The following is an 18,936-nucleotide window of genomic DNA, read 5'->3' as shown; positions in this document are numbered from 1 at the left end:
TTATTTCATAGAGCTCCAATGTAACGCAATTACGTTTCCGCAGAAAGACAACATCTCCCACAATGATAATATTACAGCCTTGACTAATCTGACAAAACTATATAGCAACTTACTACAAAAAAAGCGCGGTTTATGTCTGATGAATGCGAATCTTTTTAGGGCATGAAAACCGCAATCCTGTTTTATTAAAAATAAGCACTTTTTATTTGGTCATTATTTTGGTCTGTTTTGGGGTCCATCACGCCGGGATCCTTCCACCAACGAGTCCCATGTGAATGTATGAGCATGATGGTCTACTGTAAAGGAGGAGTTTTATTGACCAAAAATTGTAGTACAGACTTCAAAAGCGTATTTTTCTTTATCGGTAAAACATTTGAGGTATGCCTTGGGATATGAATAAACGTGTAAAATAAACCTAGTTTTGTCTGAAGGCTATGTAAAATGTGTTTAAAGTATGTTAACACACTTACGTTAGAGTGTTTACTTCATTTCACATCACGCATTTCATATACAAAGCTGACTTTGTTGTGATCGTGGTGACAGGGTGCAGTTGGGAAGCAATGGCAACTTTTCGGAAGAAGATGGACAATCAAATTCGTGTCCAGATAGAAAACGGCGTCGCGCAACACCATCGAGCCATGTTCGTGATCGTGGCAGAGATCAGGTAAAGCATAACTGTTTTAACAATATTGTAATACAGTAAATTCGTTTGCTAAGCCTCAATCATATATGCAATGTGCATCGTGCATCCAGGTTGTCGTTCTGCACCACATGCTGTCTAAAGCAGCAGTCAGAGCCCGGCCATCTGTCTTATGGTGCTACAAAAAGGAGCTTAGCTTCAGCAGGTACTATGAACATTTCTAGTAGCTCCCTAAACAATGTTAACTGTTGATGACAGACCCTTAATCATCTGATTAGACTTTCTATTTTTATTCACTTGGTTCAAATTGTGTACTGTATGTGAAATTGTGGGAACTCTGATAGAAGTGAATCTGTTGTTTATAGTAATCAAAAGAAGAGGATGCGACAGCTGCAGAAGAAGATCAAAACAGGACGATCCTTTTGAGCTTTTCGTTGCTGCGACCAACATCCGATACTGGTACTACAATGAAGCACACAAAATCCTGGGAAACACCTATGGCATGTGTGTTCTTCAGGTAACACCAGTGTCAAACTTCTCAGACAGGACCCTCATATTACTGTGTGGACTTTATTGATTAACCCTGTAAAGCCTTACATATGAAAAAATTAATTTTTTTGGACAGCTTTTCCATAGATTTATAAAATTTTGTAAATATTTCATAAAACAAAAAAGACCTTGTTTTTAGAATTCTAGTAAAAAGCTTTTTACATTTAAATATTGATGGGTGGTATGTATTACAATGGAGTTTGCAGTAGTTTTGATGAAACTTTGATCATGTTGATCATTTAAAGGCTTTGCAAATATGTGTTCCCGATATGATACAGTAGGCTTTATAGGGTTAAGTTCTTCTCACTTTCTGTTCTAGGACTTTGAAGCTCTCACTCCCAACCTCTTGGCTCGGACCGTTGAGACTGTGGAAGGTGGAGGCATTGTGGTCATTCATCTGAGGACTATGAACTCACTGAAGCAGCTGTACACAATGACAATGGTATATGGTCTCTGTTTGTATACCATTACCAACATTAATCTGGTTATATGTGTGAATATGAATCATCATATTAAATTATTAATGCATCCTTCCATCCTTCCAGGATGTTCATTCTCGTTACAGGATAGAGGCTCACCAGGACGTTGTTGGGAGGTTCAATGAAAGGTCAGTCTTTTGTCATAAATATATATATATATATATGTATATCTGTTATTTATCTGTTATTTATTTATATATGTATCTGCATTTTGCAGAAAAAAGAAATGTTTTGCGCTGTATATATATATTTTTTCTGATTAAAATTGTGATTGTTTTTTAAGAGATGCAGGTTTGCTGTGTTTTGTTTGTGTGTATGTGACTGCAAAATTTGGTCAAATATTTTGTGATTTATATATCAAAATAATATATATTTTTTAATTTTATCATTATCAAAAAAATACACATTAAACAAAAATATTACTATTGCAATGCTGTTTCACAGTCAAATAATTTTTTTTTTATATTTTTTAAAAATATTTTATTTTTAAGGACAACTGTAAAATTACAATACTAATATTTATGTCTTAATGATTTTTTTTAATTCCAGAATTTTCTTTTCATAGACAACCACAGGGAACCTTTAAAGCTTCTTTGTTCAAATGCAAAACTCAGAGCAGACTATCCACATGATTGTGATTTTATTTAGATCCTCCATCTGTCCTGTTAGAAAAAATGAACAATGAACACTTTCCATCGTTCATAACTCTATAATTACCATTCATCATTTTTCTCCTGTCTTGCTGATCTGTTTTAATCTGCAGTACATTCACCCTGCTGATGCAGTGAAGTTAGGCCAGGCAGAGCTGCTGGTCATCGACGAGGCTGCTGCGATCCCACTGCCTTTAGTGAAGAAACTGCTGGGGCCTTACCTTGTGTTTATGGCATCCATGATCAACGGGTCTGTATTTAAAGAGCTTTTAGCTCTTTTTACAATGGTATAATAACAATGCAGTAATCCTTGTGTCATCATGCAGGTATGAGGGCACCGGTCGCTCTCTGTCTCTCAAGCTGATTCAGCAGTTAAGGCAGCAGAGTGCAGACAGCCAGCTGAACCTCTCGGCTGAGAACAGAAACACCAGCACAGCCAGACTGGCAGCAGGTGAAACATTACTCCTCTTGACTTGCCGCAAGAGATTTAGGAATATGAAAAAAGAATAACTTTCTTTCTGACTGCTGGTATGTGTTCAATGTGTAAACCACACCTTACCTGCTCTGCAGCACAAACCCTTCATGAGGTGACCCTGCACGAGTCTATCTGCTATGGCCAGGGGGACCCTGTGGAGAAATGGCTGAATGATCTGCTGTGTTTGGACTGCCTGAGTGTGCCACGCATCATTTCCGGCTGCCCTTTACCCCAGACATGTGACCTGTATCCTCTAACAACAGAAAAACTCTACATTTAGCAATGGATTTTTAAGTTCATTCTAACATCATGCTGATTCAGCAGAATGGAAGACTATTTCTGCCACACGAGAAAGAAAATAATGCTCTGTTAAACCATAATCATGAGACAAAAAGTTGTAATTATAAGATCAAGTCAAAACTGTGACAGTCATAATTATGAGATAAAAATTCAAAACTATCATATACCAAGTCATTATAAGTAAAAAAAAATGGAATTATGAGATTAAAAACTAAAAAGCATACATTTTTTAGAAGTTTCAAATGACTCGTAATTATGTTTTTTTTGTTTCTTTATAATTTTGACTCGTAATGTGACTGACAATTTTTTTTTATTTTATTTATTTTTTTACAGATTTTCAGTGTTTTATATCATAATGATATATACTGTAAACACATACCTTATATCTCAAAATAACACAAAACACTGTCTCTCATCTACCTTCTACACATAAGATTTCTTTAATCCCCTATTCCAGTTATTATGTGAATCGAGACACATTGTTTTGTTATCATAAAGCTTCTGAGACTTTCCTCCAGTGTCTTATGGCACTTTACGTTGCATTGCATTAAATAACGTAAATAAATATCTATTATAGCATTAGAGCAGTGGTTCTTAACTGTTTTGACTAAAAGACTTTATTTGTCTAACAGGATATTCAAAACCTACCCCAGTAAATGCTATTACCTTTTTTTTTGTCTTAATTAAAAAAAAAAAAAAATTATATATATATATAATCTCGGATGCTCCTGCCCACCATCTCTTTTGCCTGATGCCCCCTGTTCCACCCACACAGAGTTCACTCCCAGAGGTCTTAGCAGTCGTCCAGGTGTGCCCAAACTTACTCTTCAATCTAAACTGAAGTTGTTGTAATGAAAGAACTGTGCAGTGAAGCTGGTGTTTTCTGTTACAGGTGTGTCTGGAAGGAGAGCTATCCCGCCAATCCGTCCTCAACAGCTTGTCCAGAGGGAAGAAAAGCTTCAGGTGACCTCACAGGTAACAAATCCTAATGTTAATTGAAACCACACTACAGGTTAAACTACAGTTTGGGGTCAGTCTTTTTTTTTTTTTTTTAAGAAACTAATACTTCAAAATATTTATTAAATTGATCAAAACTGACAGTAAAGATAATTATAATATTACAAAAGTTTTAATTTCCAATAAATGCTATTATTTTGAACTTTCTATTCATCGTAGAATTCTGAAAATTGTATGACGGTTACCACAAAAACATGAAGCAACGCACTTGCTCAAAACTTACTTTTGAACAGTAGTGTATGTTGAGTATTTGTGCCAAACTTACAAAGAGTGAATCTGAAATTATTCTGATGCTCTTGTGTTTTACATTTAGTTTCAAGACCCTGAGTTCGGAAGCCTCTCTGGGGGCCGGATCGTCCGTATTGCAGTGAATCCTGATTATCAGGGGGTAGATGATTTTTCCTTCTCTTCAGTTTGTATACAATCAGTGAAAAACGTACATATACAAGGCATTATTGCCTTGTTTGACCAGTTACGTCATTGTTCATCTGTGAATTATTGTGCCACTCTTTAGATGGGTTATGGCAGCCGTATGTTGCAACTGCTACAGCATTATTATGAAGGTCAGTTTCCTCTTCTGGATGAAAAAGAACAGACAACTACAAGCACAATCACATCTGTGAGCAGTGAGGTAACGTTCATGAAATTCTGTGTGGCATTTTTCATATATTAAAACGTTTTAATAGTCTTTTGGATAGTGTATATACTATAATGTATGTATGTAAATATACCTGTATTGCATTGTTATATTGGTCTATTTAAGTGAAAAATATGAAGTCGTTCTTCTTTGTGTTCATATATTGAAAATAGGTGTAGGAAATATTGTTGAAAAACTAAATTTTTACTGTATTTTACTTCTTACATTAAACATTTTGAAGCAATTTTAGAACATTTCTCTTATGTTCATGAAGGCTGCAGTTAGTTGATCAAAGTATTAATTTCTTTGAAAAACAACTTGACTTTTTGACTACTGACTTTTTGATGTGATGATTATATGCAAAATTGATTCAGATTGATATGATACCCTTAGTTTTACTTTTTTGTAACAAAATAAGCCCTCTGTGGCAGCACTGTGTACAATAAGTTTTGAAATCTGTTACTGTCTAAACTAGTCTAGGGAAGACCGCAACAGAAATAAAATGTCTGGAGGTGAGAGACTGTGCAACGGCAGAGAAAACGCCGTTTATAGGCCCAGAATGGCAACAATAACCCAAAGAACAAAGTTTTTGTTTAGTCTACATAATTCAAAAGGGTATTAACTTCACAAGGGGGCAAGGCCAAAATAACAAACATAACAGAACTGACTGTTTTATAACCAACTACCCATGCTACAAATAAAATAAAAACAGAAAAAGGAGATACTTAAACTAACTTCCTAAACTAACATAAGTAAGTAATGTAAAACAAAAGTAATGAAAATAAGTAATGTAAAACACTATGGCACCCATTTTCCTACTAAACCCCCGAAAAAAGACATAAAATAAAGCTAGTTCAGTATTTACAATGGGCAACTCAAATTAATTCTCACTTCTCTCTTAGAAAAGTCTCAGTCATAGATTTAACTGAAGAGACAAAGACATAAACTCTTCTTCAACTGTCTCAACACAATTCAGCTCTGGACGTAACAAAATTAAAAAATGTAGATCATCCTTCATGCCTTTTAGTGGGTGTAAATGCCACCTGATAAAGAAGCATACTATCTGGACCAAAAGTAGTAATAATTAAGAATCCTTAAAGTCTGTATTCTGAGAGTATATTTTTGATTGGTGTGCAGGCTGTCAGAAGAGGTGGTGTCTCCGAGGAAAGACCTGCCACCGCTGCTGTTGAAGCTGAATGAGAGGAGAGCCGAGAGGCTGGACTACCTCGGGGTGTCTTATGGTCTTACTCCTCATCTGCTCAAGTGTGTTGCTTCATGCAAGAAGGTTTAACGGTGATATTTATATTACAAAACATGTTAGTAACTCCTAAATATCTCTTGCTTTTTTTATTTCCCCACCCAGATTCTGGAAGAAGGCTGGTTTTGTGCCTGTTTATTTAAGACAGACTCCGGTAATGATTCAGTATTTATTTATTTTTATTTTATTGTCATATTTTGTAACTATGTAACAAGTAGAATGTATTCTTATTGTGACCTGTAGAATGACCTGTAGGGAGAGCACTCCTGCATAATGCTGAAGGAGCTCAATGCTGAGGAGTCAACAGAGGAGGACCAGTGGCTCTCGGCTTTTTGGAAGGGTATTCCCAGTATCTTATAATGTAGTATGAATGCAGCAATGTACCTGTCAGAATCTAGAATTCAAGAAAGCCATGTTATAACAGATATAATGCTTTCAAAAGACTAACTTTTCTTGTGTGGGACAGATTTCCGGCGGAGGTTCCTCTTCCTGCTCTCCTACCAGTTCAGCAAATTTAGCCCAACCCTGGCTCTCAATTTACTGCAGAACAAGAACGCTAAGGATGACAGCCCAGCAGGTACAGGCCCACATTTGCACCTCAATAAAATAAATGTTGTATGTGTGTTCTGTTGGTTTTAAGATGACTTTTCACGTGTATCTTCAGCACTCACCAGTGCGGAGTTAGCTGACACATTCACTCCGTACGACCTGAAGCGTCTGGAAATGTATTCAAGAAACATGGTGGACTATCACCTCATCATAGACGTGATCTCTGTTATTGCACGCATGTATTTCCTCAAACAACTGGGAGACATCACACTTTCTGTTGCCCAGTGTGTAAGTCTGCTTTTAAGTAGAAGTTATTTAGTTGAAGCTGACCGAATTTCCATCTCTGGTGTGTGTTCAGGCATGTGTATAAAACAATCAATTCTTTTTTCAGGCTCTACTGTTAGGAATTGGGCTTCAACACAAGAGTATCGATAAGCTGGAGAAGGAGATTGAGCTGCCTGGTTCTCAGCTTATGGGCTTGTTCAACCGTGTCATCCGTAAAGTGGTGCAGGTGAGTCCGAGCACTCTGTCCTTGTTTCTTATACACACACTGATTAAAGCAACACACAACGGTCTTATCAGAGCACTGCCACTCGAAGGAGTGAGCAGTCTAACTCTTCTAGACTGTTTTGTTGTTTCAGTCTGTAGTTACTGTTCATTTTTATCTCTTCTGCTGTTCTTCAACATTCTTCAGGAGAAACTGTGCAGACACTAAATGAGGATCTGGTATGAGACTAGATTATTATTTTTTTTAAATATGTCACCTTAGACCACAAAACTACTCTTAAAGGTATAGTTCACCCAAAAATGAAAATTATGTCATTAATAACTTACCCTCATGTCGTTCCAAACCCGTAAGACCTCCATTTATCTTTGGAACACAGTTTAAGATATTTTAGATTTAGTCAGAGAGCTCTCAGTCCCTCCATTGAAGCTGTGTGTACGGTCTACTGTCCAGAAAGGTAAGAAATCATCAAAGTAGTCCATGTGACATCAGAGGGTCAGTTAGAATTTTTTGAAGCATCGAAAATACATTCTGGTCCAAAAATAGCAAAAACTACGACTTTATTCAGCATTGTCTTCTCTTCAGTGTCTGTTGTAAGACAGTTCAAAACAAAGCAGTTTGTCATATCCGGTTCGCGAATGAATCATTCGATGTAACCGGATCTTTTTGAACCAGTTCACCAAATCGAACTGAATCGTTTTAAACGGTTCGCGTCTCCAATACGCATTAATCCACAAATGACTTAAACTGTTAACTCTTTTAATGTGGCTGACACTCCCTCTGAGTTCAAACAAACCAATTTCCCGGAATAATTAATTTACTCAAACAGTACACTGACTGAACTGCTGTGAAGAGAGAACTGAAGATGAACACTGCGCCGAGCCAGATAATGACTCGTTCGTTATATTAAAAATTGTCCTGGCACTTCTAAGCTCTATCGTAGGTGTTTCTGTCCAAACATTGCAAAATATTCTTACAATTTTACTATTTTTTTATTTTACTATTTAAAAAATATGCTTTTACATAAATATGCTGATTTGGAGCTCAAGAAACATTTCTTATCAATGTTGAAAGTGCTGTTCTTTTGTGAAAACCTTTTTTTTTTAGGATTCTTCAGTGAATAGAAAGTTAAATAGAATAGCTTTTTTTTTTTTTATTAAAAAAGTAAATTAATATTGTATTTTGTCTCCTAGAATGATGCAGCCAAAGAGTTCCAAGAGAAACAAAGAAAGGACATGGAGAAGATTAAAGACATGAATCTTTCAGAGTGAGTCTTACCTGAGTAATAGTCCAAACTGCATTTATTTAACAAGGTCTTATTTTACTCCAGAGATTTTATCTCTGGGACGAAAAAAAAAATAAAATAAATGTTTTTTTTTCGGGTCTAGGAGGATATAGCGTGTAATGACAGACATTTAGTGTGTAAGAGCATGTTTATGTAACCCTTCTATTATGTTTTGAGTCAATTTGACCCCAGGCTGTTTTAGCTTTATAAAACATTATCCTATGATTTTTTGATTTCAAATGCAATTCAATTGCAATTTCAGGGGCACTTCTAAAATATTTTGGAGCATCCTCTGCCACTGGTCAGGATGAGCCAACAACCTCCCCCGCTACACAGGCCTCTTTTGGAATGGTCTCGACCCTTCAGGATGAGCCAACCACCTCCTCCGATACACATATGTCTCCACAAATATCTGATATTGAGGATGAAGACCTCTTTGCCTCTACTTCTCCCCAGCATGAGCTTTCAGGTGTGCATATCGTGTGTGTGTGTGTGTGTGTGTGTGTGTGTGTGTAGGCTACAAGACAACTGGACAACTGCAATTTAATGTAATTGTAATATTTCTGATAATTTATGAGTAGGACTATGTTTTTTCACTGCTATGTGTTTTGAGTAATATGCCAATATGCTGTCTGATAGAAATGCCTGGAGCTGAACCCCCACTGAGCCCCACTGGTGAGGATGAGCCTCTGTCAACAGACCCTGCTAACTGGCCCTCACATCTGACTGACAGGTTTCGGACTGAGCTGGTTCGCAGAGGACCAAGTAAGGTGCCACCTGGCTTTGTTTTCCGTAGGAATGAGAGTGATGGGAGAAGTTGCCACCACCAATATTTTAAGAAGACATTAGTAAGTGGTGAAAAGATGGCAAGAAGTTGGCTGATTTATCCAATTAAGAACAACAGCCTCTTTTGCTTCTGCTGCAAATTGTTTTCCAAGAGGAACATCAATTTAACAAGTGCAGGAATGGCAAATTGGAAACATGCAAGCAATTATCTCACATCACATGAAAACAGTACAGAACACCTCAATTGCATGAAAGCATGGAAGGAACTGTCAGTGAGGTTAAAAAGTGGGACAACTATTGATAAGCAGGAGATGGCACTTCTGGAGGCTGAAAGGGTGAGATGGAGAGCAGTGCTGACACATCTCACTGCTATCGTGCAGTCACTGGTTATTCGAAATTACTCGTTCACACAGAAACACTGTTCACACCATCAAATGGGAACTTCCTCAAAGAGGTCGAACTTATGGCCAGGTTTGATCCCATCATGAAAGATCACCTTAACCGTGTCGAAAGAGGAACAGCAAGTCATAACAGCTACCTAGGCCATCATGTGCAGAATGAGCTGATTGATTTGTTGAGCAGCAAAATCATATCTGCTATAGTGGATGACATCAAGCAGGCAAAGTTTTTTTTCAATAATTTTGGATTGCACCCCAGATATAAGCCACACAGAACAGTTGTCAGTGGTCATTAGATGGTGTCACTGATAGAGAAGCCCAAATATTCTTAATATTCCTCGAAAGGGGTCTCGCCCAGGGTGTATTTCAATGTAGAACCGCCACTGAACTGATCGTGCGCGCGCTCTGTTTCTGACGCACTTCAAGCACTCGATGGGCGGGGGAAGATTGAAGAGCCGGACTTTTTTTTTTTTTTTTTTTGGCTTTATTTGGTAGTATTTCGAATTAATGGTTTTTAAATAGTAGCCTATTATAAAAAAATATGTAAAAAAAAAAAAATTTACTCGTTCACTCATTCTTGCGCCCCTATGGATGAGTGGCGCCCTTAGCATTTGCCTATACCGCCTATGCCCAGGGCCGGGCCTGTTGCAGATGCACCTTGCAGATGCCAGCAAAAAAAGAAAGGAAAGAGACGCAATAGGGTTTGTGTGTGTTTATGTGCACTCTATTATATATTTAATGTTACACTGTTTTTAAATTTCATAAACAACATTAGATCAAACAACATAAAAGTAAATCGGCACAAACAGCTCAGGTCTGGACACCTCACAGTCACTGAGCTGACCACAAACTCCTCTGTAAATCAAAGCATTCTAGAGTCAAATGTGAGGTCACATGTCCAACATCCAAACCTTGGCCAAAACTGGGTCATGCAGCAGGGCAATGATCCCTAGCACACCAGCAAATCTACAACAGAATGGCTGAAAAAGAAAAGAATCAAGGTGTTGCAGTTGCCCAGTCAAAGTCCAGACCTCATCCTGATTGAAATGCTGTGGCGAGAGCTGTGTACAACAAATACCCACAAACCTCAATATACTGGAGCAATGTTGTAAAGGAGAGCTGGCCAAAATTCCTCCAGAACAATGTGAGAGACTGATAAAGTCATACAGAAAATCATTACTTCAAGTTATTGCTGCTTAAAGTTGATATACAAACAACTGAATCATTGAGTGTCCTTAGTTCGTCACACATGGCTTTTCCATATTGGCTTTATTTTTGCTAAATAAATAATGATACATCATGTATTATTGTTCATCTGAGGTTTCCCCCCAATTTTTTCACCCAGCAAGGAGCAGATGATTTTTTATTATTTCCGTATACAGAAAACCACGGACTTAAATAGGGTCTCCTTTTTTTCACACAACTGTATATACATGTAACACACATTCATATATACATAAATGGAATGTTTACATTTTGAATCACTCCACTCTCAAAGTTTTCAGAATTGGTCTTCAGAAGTTGACGGTTTTCGAGACGTCCACGTATCATTTTACCTGTGCCGTAAGGAACTTTCAGAGAGCTCCGAATGATGGCTCTTGGTTTGAACCTGGAAGCAGAAGTCTTTACTAATGCGTAATTTAATTGTGCAGTGCAGGCAATGCTCATTTAATTCCTTTCTATTGTTCTGAATCTCAGGTTCATAGCGGTTTTCTGCCCCCTGCAGGTGACTCCAGCATACCTCAGTCTTTGTACAACCTGATGAGGAGGCTATTATTTCATGCTGTGATGGATCAGATTAACATCCTCCTCTTAAATCAGTTGATTACCTTCGATCAATGTTCAAAGATTCTTACGACAAAAATTAGATCCTGGTTTAAGTGAAATTGTATCATCTTGCATGTTAAAAAAAAAAAATCATCAGACACATAATTAGTAAAGATGACATAATTTATTTCATTGTAGCAAAGCGTAAAGCACAGTCATTTACTCCTGAAATAAAAAGGATACTGAAACAAGGCATTAAAAAACAAAATAATATTACCAACCAAACAATTCATATCTATTTTATGCTTAACTTGAGTTCTATATATTTTATAAATGTATACATACTTTACAGTAGAACACTGGTTGAAAACCATGAAACCATAATAAATTAAAATGAAACAGCTTGAAATAATTTACTGGTGTTGCAGTAGTTAATTCTTTAAAATTTTCAGACTCGTTTGAATCAATCTAGGTTAATATAGATATAAATATAAGTCAGATTAGCATTGTGAAAATGACGAAAAATTACATAAAACAATATTTACTTATTACGGTAATGGTGTCATTATTGTTATCCTGTGTATTCTTTTTATTTTTATTCTTCACACCTTTATTTTACACATTTATTCTTTTAGTTGGAAGTGCCATACAATAAGAATGCTGAATTATATTTTCATGTTATCTTCCATGCGTTTTCTATAAAAATATGTAATAAAAAAATAAAAGAAGAATGCTGTATTTTCGGGCATGTAACATGACATGAACTATTTGTTGCAGAGGTATAATATCAAATGGCTAAATGTGAATAGACATCTATACTATGAAGTTTGGCCATGTTTGTGCAAATCAGACATGAAAGAACAAAAAGACACAATAACAATAAGCGTACAGTTAATTTCTCTAAACACAAGTTTCAAGTACAGTCCCTTTCCTCACTATCTGCACTTTTAATAAGAGAAGTGTGATTGTCCATAGATAATTCTGTTAACTAATTACATACTACAGCAGCCTGTTTCAGGATATCATAACTCAATATTGTTTTGTGTTGATAATACCACCACAGTGATTTGTTTAATTATTTGAAGGAAAGCCAAGGTCTTTGCTAAAGGACAGTTAATGGTCCTTTCATGTGAGGATGGAAATATTTGACACAACAGATAAATGCATTAGAGACACTGAGAAGAGCTTGAGCTGCTAAGAATGTGCGGGGAGGTCTTGCTGGTGACCTGGTGACATAGGCTGATTGTCCCCAGGTAATTTTTCCAAAGCAGAAGGCACTCCATCTATAAAAATAAATAAATAAATAAATAATATATATATTATGATAGAAAATCGATATTTTATTCCTTATGATGTGGCAAAATGGCTTTGACCAGAAAAATGTAAAACAATTACACTGACCTTTGGCCTGCACTGGAGGCTCTGTTTTCTGTGTTTTTGACCGCTCCATGTGCTCTACTGCCTAAAAGAGAAGAACAGTAAGTTAAAAAGTGTTAAGGTGAGAGAAAACTAGCTTCAGACATTTCCATTGTCTTAAAAAGGGAATATTTTAGTGACAACAAAACCACCATAAGATAAAAGCAGTGGACCAAAACTCAATCATATACAGCAGACTCGTTTAAATGTGTGGGGTTGGTAATATTACATTTACATTTAGTCATTTAGCAGACGCTTTTATCCAAAGTGAATTACAAATGAGGATAATAGAAGCCAACAAAAGAGCAATGATATGCAAGTGCTATTAAAAGTAGCAGTTTTTATATATATTTATACATTTATTTCTGTGATGCAATGCTGAATTTCCATCAGCTATTAATCCAGTATAAAGTGTCACATGATCCTTAAGAAATCATTCTAATTTGCTGGTTTATTATTACAATTATCAACAGTTGCTGCCAAATATTTTTTTTGGAAACTGCGATACTTTTTTCAGGATTCGTTAAAGAATAAAAAGAACAGTATTTATTCAAAATATAAATATTTACTAATATTATAAATATTTCTATCACTTCAATCAATTTAACACATCTTTGCTGAAAAAAAAAAAAAAAAAAAAAAAAATTAAAGATTAAAAATGTACTGACCCCAAATTTTTGAACGGTGGTGTATATTGTTAGGAAAGATTTCTATTTTGAATAAATACTGTTCTTTTTATTCTTTAACGAATCCTGAAAAAAGTATCGCAGTTTCCAAAAAAATATTTGTAAATATTTAAAAGTAAATGCTCTTCTTTTTAAAAAGAATATAAATCAGCATATTAGAGTGATTTCTGAAGGATCATGTCACACTGAAGACTAGAGTAATGATGCTGAAAATTCAGCTTTGCATCACAGGAATAAATTAGATTTTAATGTATATTAAAATACAAAAACTTTATATTACATCTTAATAATAATATACCACAATATTACATTTTTTTCCCAGTATTTTTGATCAAATAAATGCAGCCTTGATGAACGTAAGAAACTCTCACTCTCCTACCTGCTGTAGCTCTATTTTCTGGGCGTTCAGTTGTTCCTGTTGTCTCTCCAGCTCCTCCTGCTGTTTCATCAGCTCATTCGTCCTCAGGTTCAGGTCTTGCTCCTCTCGAGCCAGATGCTCCTCAAACTCTCTCAACTCTTCTTCAGTGTAGACTGGATTCTGTTCCAGAGTCTCGGGAGGAAACAGACAAAGGAAAATTTTACATAAGGAAAACTATTTTATGACATGTACACCACTCTTTAAAAGTCTGGGGTCTGTAAGTATTTTTAGTGTTTCTAAAAGAAGTTTCTTATGCTTACCATTTCTGTATGTATTTGATCAAAACTATAGTTATAACAGTAATATTGTGAAATATTATTACAATAATATAATCTAATTTATTCCTGTGATGGTAAAGCTGAATTTTCAGCAGCCATTACTTCAGTCTTGAGTGTCACATGATATTTCAGTTGTGCTGCTTGATAATTTTGTAAAAAAAACACAATTCGTTTTTGTAATGATTCGTTGATAAACGGATGAGCATTTATTCGAAATAGAAATATTCTGCAACATTGAATTTCTCAATGAATTTAAGGTGTTCTTGCTAAATAAAAGAATTTCTTTCAAAGGAAAGAAAAAAATGTATTGTTCCCAAACTTTTGAACAGCGGTGAACCATTTTTCTTAATGAAAAGCAGTTGACAGATAAGGAAGGCTTTGTTTCATGTTGACCCCAAAAGTACAAAACATTACCTCCCATCCATCTGGCTCCAGAAATTCTTTTCTATTTGTGGCTGTGATAAACTCATCTAGTGAAACGAGCCTGTCTTTGTTAGTGTCGACCTATGGACAAAACAAAAAAATGATTACTAGTGAACCATCTTTGAAATAATATCACAAAGAAGAATTCGGTCCCCTGCTGTGATGCTCCCACCTCATTCATCACATGTTCTCTCATGCGAAGTCTCTCTTCCTCCATTTCCATCATGTCATCCTCTTCACGTGTGGGATCATAGACTTTCTCTAGCTGAACATGGTGGACACAAGCAGCAGATTTAGCACACCATAAAAATCCTCTAAGTACTCTATTATGATAGCTCTGAATGGAAAGGTTTTTAAGGGGAACCTCTTTGGTAAACAGTGCCTCGAGCTCTTGCTCATCAAAGTAGCCATCTCCATTCGTGTCTGTAAAAGCAAACAAATGTCACAGTTGTGCAGTGATACAATCTAAGTGTTCAGTACAGAGCGGCTCAATGATCTCACCATGTAGGTTGAAGAATGTCTTTGGGTCGAAATCGTTGGGATCCAAACCGTCAGCTTCCTCCCAGACCTCTTTCAATTGGTCTTGACTGCCCTATTTACAACACATACAGACCAAATCCATGCATTGCTTATTGACTGGATGGAGACCGAGCTGAATGTGAGCTTGGGTGGCATTTACACGGACGAAATGATTGGAGAAGTTTGGATTTTTAGTTCAAGGAATGTATCTTACAGGGTGATTGATTTTGGGATGTTCTGCATGTTTCTTCTTCATCTCTTCAAAGTGTTCCTCCTCTTTTTTGCGTGCGTCCTCATCCAGTGTTTTAAGATGTTCCCTCCGATCATGTTCCTTCGCCATCTCGTACTTCTTGAAGTCTTCATGTCTTTCCTTGTCGAAGTTATCCAGGTCATTAGTGGCCTCAATTTGACAAAATAAGGAAACACAAAGAGATGAAAATGTAAATGTGTGGAGACCAATAGATCATTGCATACTGTAGATCTGAGAGTGTGGAATGAAACCAACAGGAAGTCAGATATGGAGCCTACCGATTTAATGAGGCGATCCAAATCTTCCACTTCGAATGTATGTGGATTCATGTGATTCAGATGTTCAAACTGTTTCAGAAGCGCCTGGTGGTCCACTGTCAAACCTTTAGGGAAATGAAGAGCATGTCATTTTTCATAATAGGTTTCTTGTCTTTGCAGCAGGCCGGAGTTACAGGTTTATAAAGTAAACTGTGATGTGTGGAGTCTGATAAATGGCTCAGATAAAATATTCTGTATCCTCGCACATCTGTGCTATGTGAGCCTGGCGACCATAAATGAAACAAAGATGGTTAAGGACATTTTACAAATGCTCTAGTGCAAATGCGAGCCAAAAAACAATAACAAAAAAAGTGCTGCCTGTGGTACCTTTTTCTCCATTCACGTCTTGTTTGACTTTGATTAGGGTGCGCAGTCTGTTTACTTCTTGCCTCTTTAGCTCATCAAGTTTAGTTCGCACATGATGGCTGACAAAGTCCAACTCTTTAGCAAGTTTCCCTTGCTGTTTTCACCACACAGAGAACGAATCAGTGGGGTGTTTAGATAATCCGATTAAGCCACTCTGCAAAGTAGAATTGGGAAATAAAGTGGGGCAATACCTTGATTTCTTCCATGTCTGTGTTATGAAGCTTCTCTCTGAAATGTGGGTCCTTTTCCAGGAAATCAATAACCTCTCTGAGATATCGATCATAGTGCAATCCAGTGTCCTAAATTAATTTAAATTAGATGTATGTACAGAATGGAGTAAGGAAAAACATTTGTGAACATTTGCAAAATGACTGAGCAATCAGAGTTAGTCTATGTAAGCTGAACACTCCTTTCTTCTTTTATGGCACAGCTTATTATAAGCATCACATATTTAATGCCTGCTTACCAAACCTGTTTGAAGTGTTCACACTGCATATAACAAAGAAGCTTCACACCCATTTTAACACTATTAATATAAAGACATGTTTTCATAGGTTGTTAAAAATAGTTAGATTTTTCCAAAAGAGAGAGAAAAAACATAATTAAATCATATTACTTACAGCACTTTTAGGTGGCTCCAGTTCCTCTACTGGAGGGCTCACTTTGGTCTTATCCACAGCAACTGGCAGTGCTTCCAAACAAGCCCAGAGACACAGTATCAGTAAGAAGTGTGATGCTCCCCACATCTGTGAGAGGACAAGAACATCACCATTGTCATTTCTGATATAGCATGTTTGAGAAATGAAGGTGTGCAAATAATCTGCGACGTAATATGATTAATTAATTATATATTATTTTATAAAATAATTGTATCTTAATTTTTTTAATAAATATGTAATACTGACCAAACAATATTTTTATTTCCAACCCTAAACCTACCTCCTACAGAAAAGCTGTAAGCATTTTTACACTTTAAGATAAACATAATTTACTATTTTCATTTTTTTTCCCTCGTGGGGACCAATGTCAGCAATTTCAGGTTTTACTTTTATTGTGCATGTAGCATAATCAAGTAAACACACACACACACACGTTTGTTTTTGTGAAAAGTTGGGACATAATGGTTTTTATACTGTACAAACTGTATATTCTATGACCCTACACCTAACCCTCACAGGAAACTTTGTGCATTTTTACTTTCTCGAAAAAACTAATTCTGTATGATTTATAAGCGTTTTGAAAAATGGGGACATAAGTCACCCTCTCCTTGTAATACCTGTGTCATACCCATTTTATTTTACAAAGTTGTGTCCTGATATGTCACAAAGACATGCACACACACGCACGCACACACACACACACACACACACACACCCATACATACATATATATATAGACCTCTCTCTCTGTGTGTGTGTGTGTGGGGGCATGTTTTTGTGACATATCAGGACACAACTTTGTATAATGACATGGGCATGCCATTTCTTACAACCAAAGCGTGACGTCACTAAGCATGTGCAAGATAAACCTGGTCAATTCCCGTCTGTCCGACACAAGGAAGACATCATTTTCAATAATTACGAGTAAATAAATCCAACGTATGTGTTCAGACTTAAATCATATCGACAATGTACAACACATTAGGGACTATATGACTTCATTTTCTTAAATTCTTTCTATGAACACAAAACTATATTACTCCACCATTCGTGTCTTTACATCATCATCAGTAGTAAAACAGCACGGCAGCTGACATTATAAGAAGCAACAAGTGAACACCTACCCTAAAGGATCCCCTGAGAGTTGTAGTAATAAACTCGATGTTGCTGTTTTCGCTTCGATCAAGCGTCACAGATATGATCGCTCTGAGAGTTAATTTGCCAACTTGTTTTACCCGATGTGTGCTAAACACGGTTCCTTAACGTAAACCCCGCCTGCTGAGACGTAGAGCCACGCCCCTCTCTCTGCTGATTGGAGAAACAATCGCGCTTCCGCTTTAGATTTTTTTCGCGTTGCTCTTTCATTGAACAGGCAATCTGTCTGTCAAAGGTTCCCATGGTGACTTGGCAAGTCAGCTTGTCAGAACATAGACGAAGAGGTACGTGGCGTTCGCGAGTCCAGTTCACCGTTTACACGAGTGTCACGAGCGTTTCTTCATTTCTCCACAGAAACCCAACGACACACAACTGTCACAACAGTTTCATCACTCATCTTGTCTGTGTTGTTAATAAAATGGGTCATGATGCTACATTCCAGAATGATGAAACTGGAACAAACAGATATTTGGTTTAGCAAAAGAAAAAAGGTAGGAAGTTGGAACCACAGAGAAAGAGAGCGAGCGAGAGAGAGAGAGATTGTTATTATTATTGTTATTATTATTTTTCTTTCTGTATAAGTATTCTAAGCTTTGGCGTTGTTGTATCATTTACATTCCTGTCAATAATCAAATATTGAATTGAATTGAATTGAGAGAGAGAGAGAGGTCAAATAAGCTTATAGATCAGTGGTAAGAACATAATGTTCCCCCATATTTTCCAGTTTGTAAGTTTTTGTATGAAGTAAACGGTGAGTTGGTGCAGTTTTAGTCCGTTTGAAATATTTTCCTCGCATATTTTGATTATTCACTCACTACCTCTCCTCCCAGTATATTAAATGACTATATTAAATTTAATAACATTTTATACAGCGCTTTTTACGATACAAATCGTTGCAAAACAACTTTACAGAAAATTATGTTTCTACAATATTTAGTAGTAGCTTATCAGTGATGACTGTCAGTTAATGCACATATAGCAGAAATTTACGGACAAATAAATTAAGACGTAATCAAAAAGACGGTGAACACTATTAACAGCAATTATTATATGATGCAATCAAAATTAAAGCATAATTTGGTTGTTCTGTGTGTTGCTTCGGGGTTGGCATTCTGGGGTCCTCTGAGGGGTCAGCATCATCTCTTCTCAGGTGT

At 36.5% G+C, this 18,936-nt stretch overlaps 1 protein-coding gene and 1 pseudogene across 1 annotated transcript; one reads left to right on the top strand and one right to left on the bottom strand.

Annotated features, from left to right (window-relative positions):
- The first annotated feature begins 560 nt into the window (after positions 1–560).
- Positions 561–8,330, top strand: LOC132101132 (RNA cytidine acetyltransferase-like; annotated as a pseudogene).
- A 4,065-nt stretch (positions 8,331–12,395) lies between these two features.
- Positions 12,396–17,917, bottom strand: LOC132101403 (nucleobindin-2-like). Its single transcript, XM_059506335.1, has 13 exons — positions 17,752–17,917; positions 16,589–16,714; positions 16,160–16,267; positions 15,930–16,062; positions 15,564–15,667; positions 15,250–15,435; positions 15,018–15,108; positions 14,881–14,939; positions 14,689–14,781; positions 14,508–14,597; positions 13,777–13,947; positions 12,697–12,757; positions 12,396–12,578 (listed from the first exon to the last, which is right to left on the bottom strand). Exons 2-13 carry the CDS (start codon positions 16,712–16,714, stop codon positions 12,490–12,492), a joined length of 1,311 nt encoding a protein of 436 aa, XP_059362318.1. The 5' UTR covers positions 17,752–17,917; the 3' UTR covers positions 12,396–12,489.
- Between the last annotated feature and the right edge of the window lie 1,019 nt (positions 17,918–18,936).

Source organism: Carassius carassius, chromosome 23, assembly GCF_963082965.1.
Source record: "Carassius carassius chromosome 23, fCarCar2.1, whole genome shotgun sequence".
Taxonomy (NCBI): Eukaryota; Metazoa; Chordata; class Actinopteri; order Cypriniformes; family Cyprinidae; genus Carassius; species Carassius carassius.
This window is presented reverse-complemented; position numbering and strand designations above follow the sequence as displayed.

What these genes read in the sequence shown, in the direction of transcription:
- LOC132101403 (XM_059506335.1), bottom strand. Translation starts at nt 16,714, where the DNA reads ATGTGGGGAGCATCACACTTCTTACTGATACTGTGTCTCTGGGCTTGT. An exon ending in GACATTCTTCAACCTACATG is followed by an intron (nt 14,940 to 15,017) that starts GTGAGATCATTG and finishes TTGCTTTTACAG; the next exon opens with ACACGAATGGAGATGGCTAC. An exon ending in AGGCACTGTTTACCAAAGAG is followed by an intron (nt 14,782 to 14,880) that starts GTTCCCCTTAAA and finishes CACCATGTTCAG; the next exon opens with CTAGAGAAAGTCTATGATCC.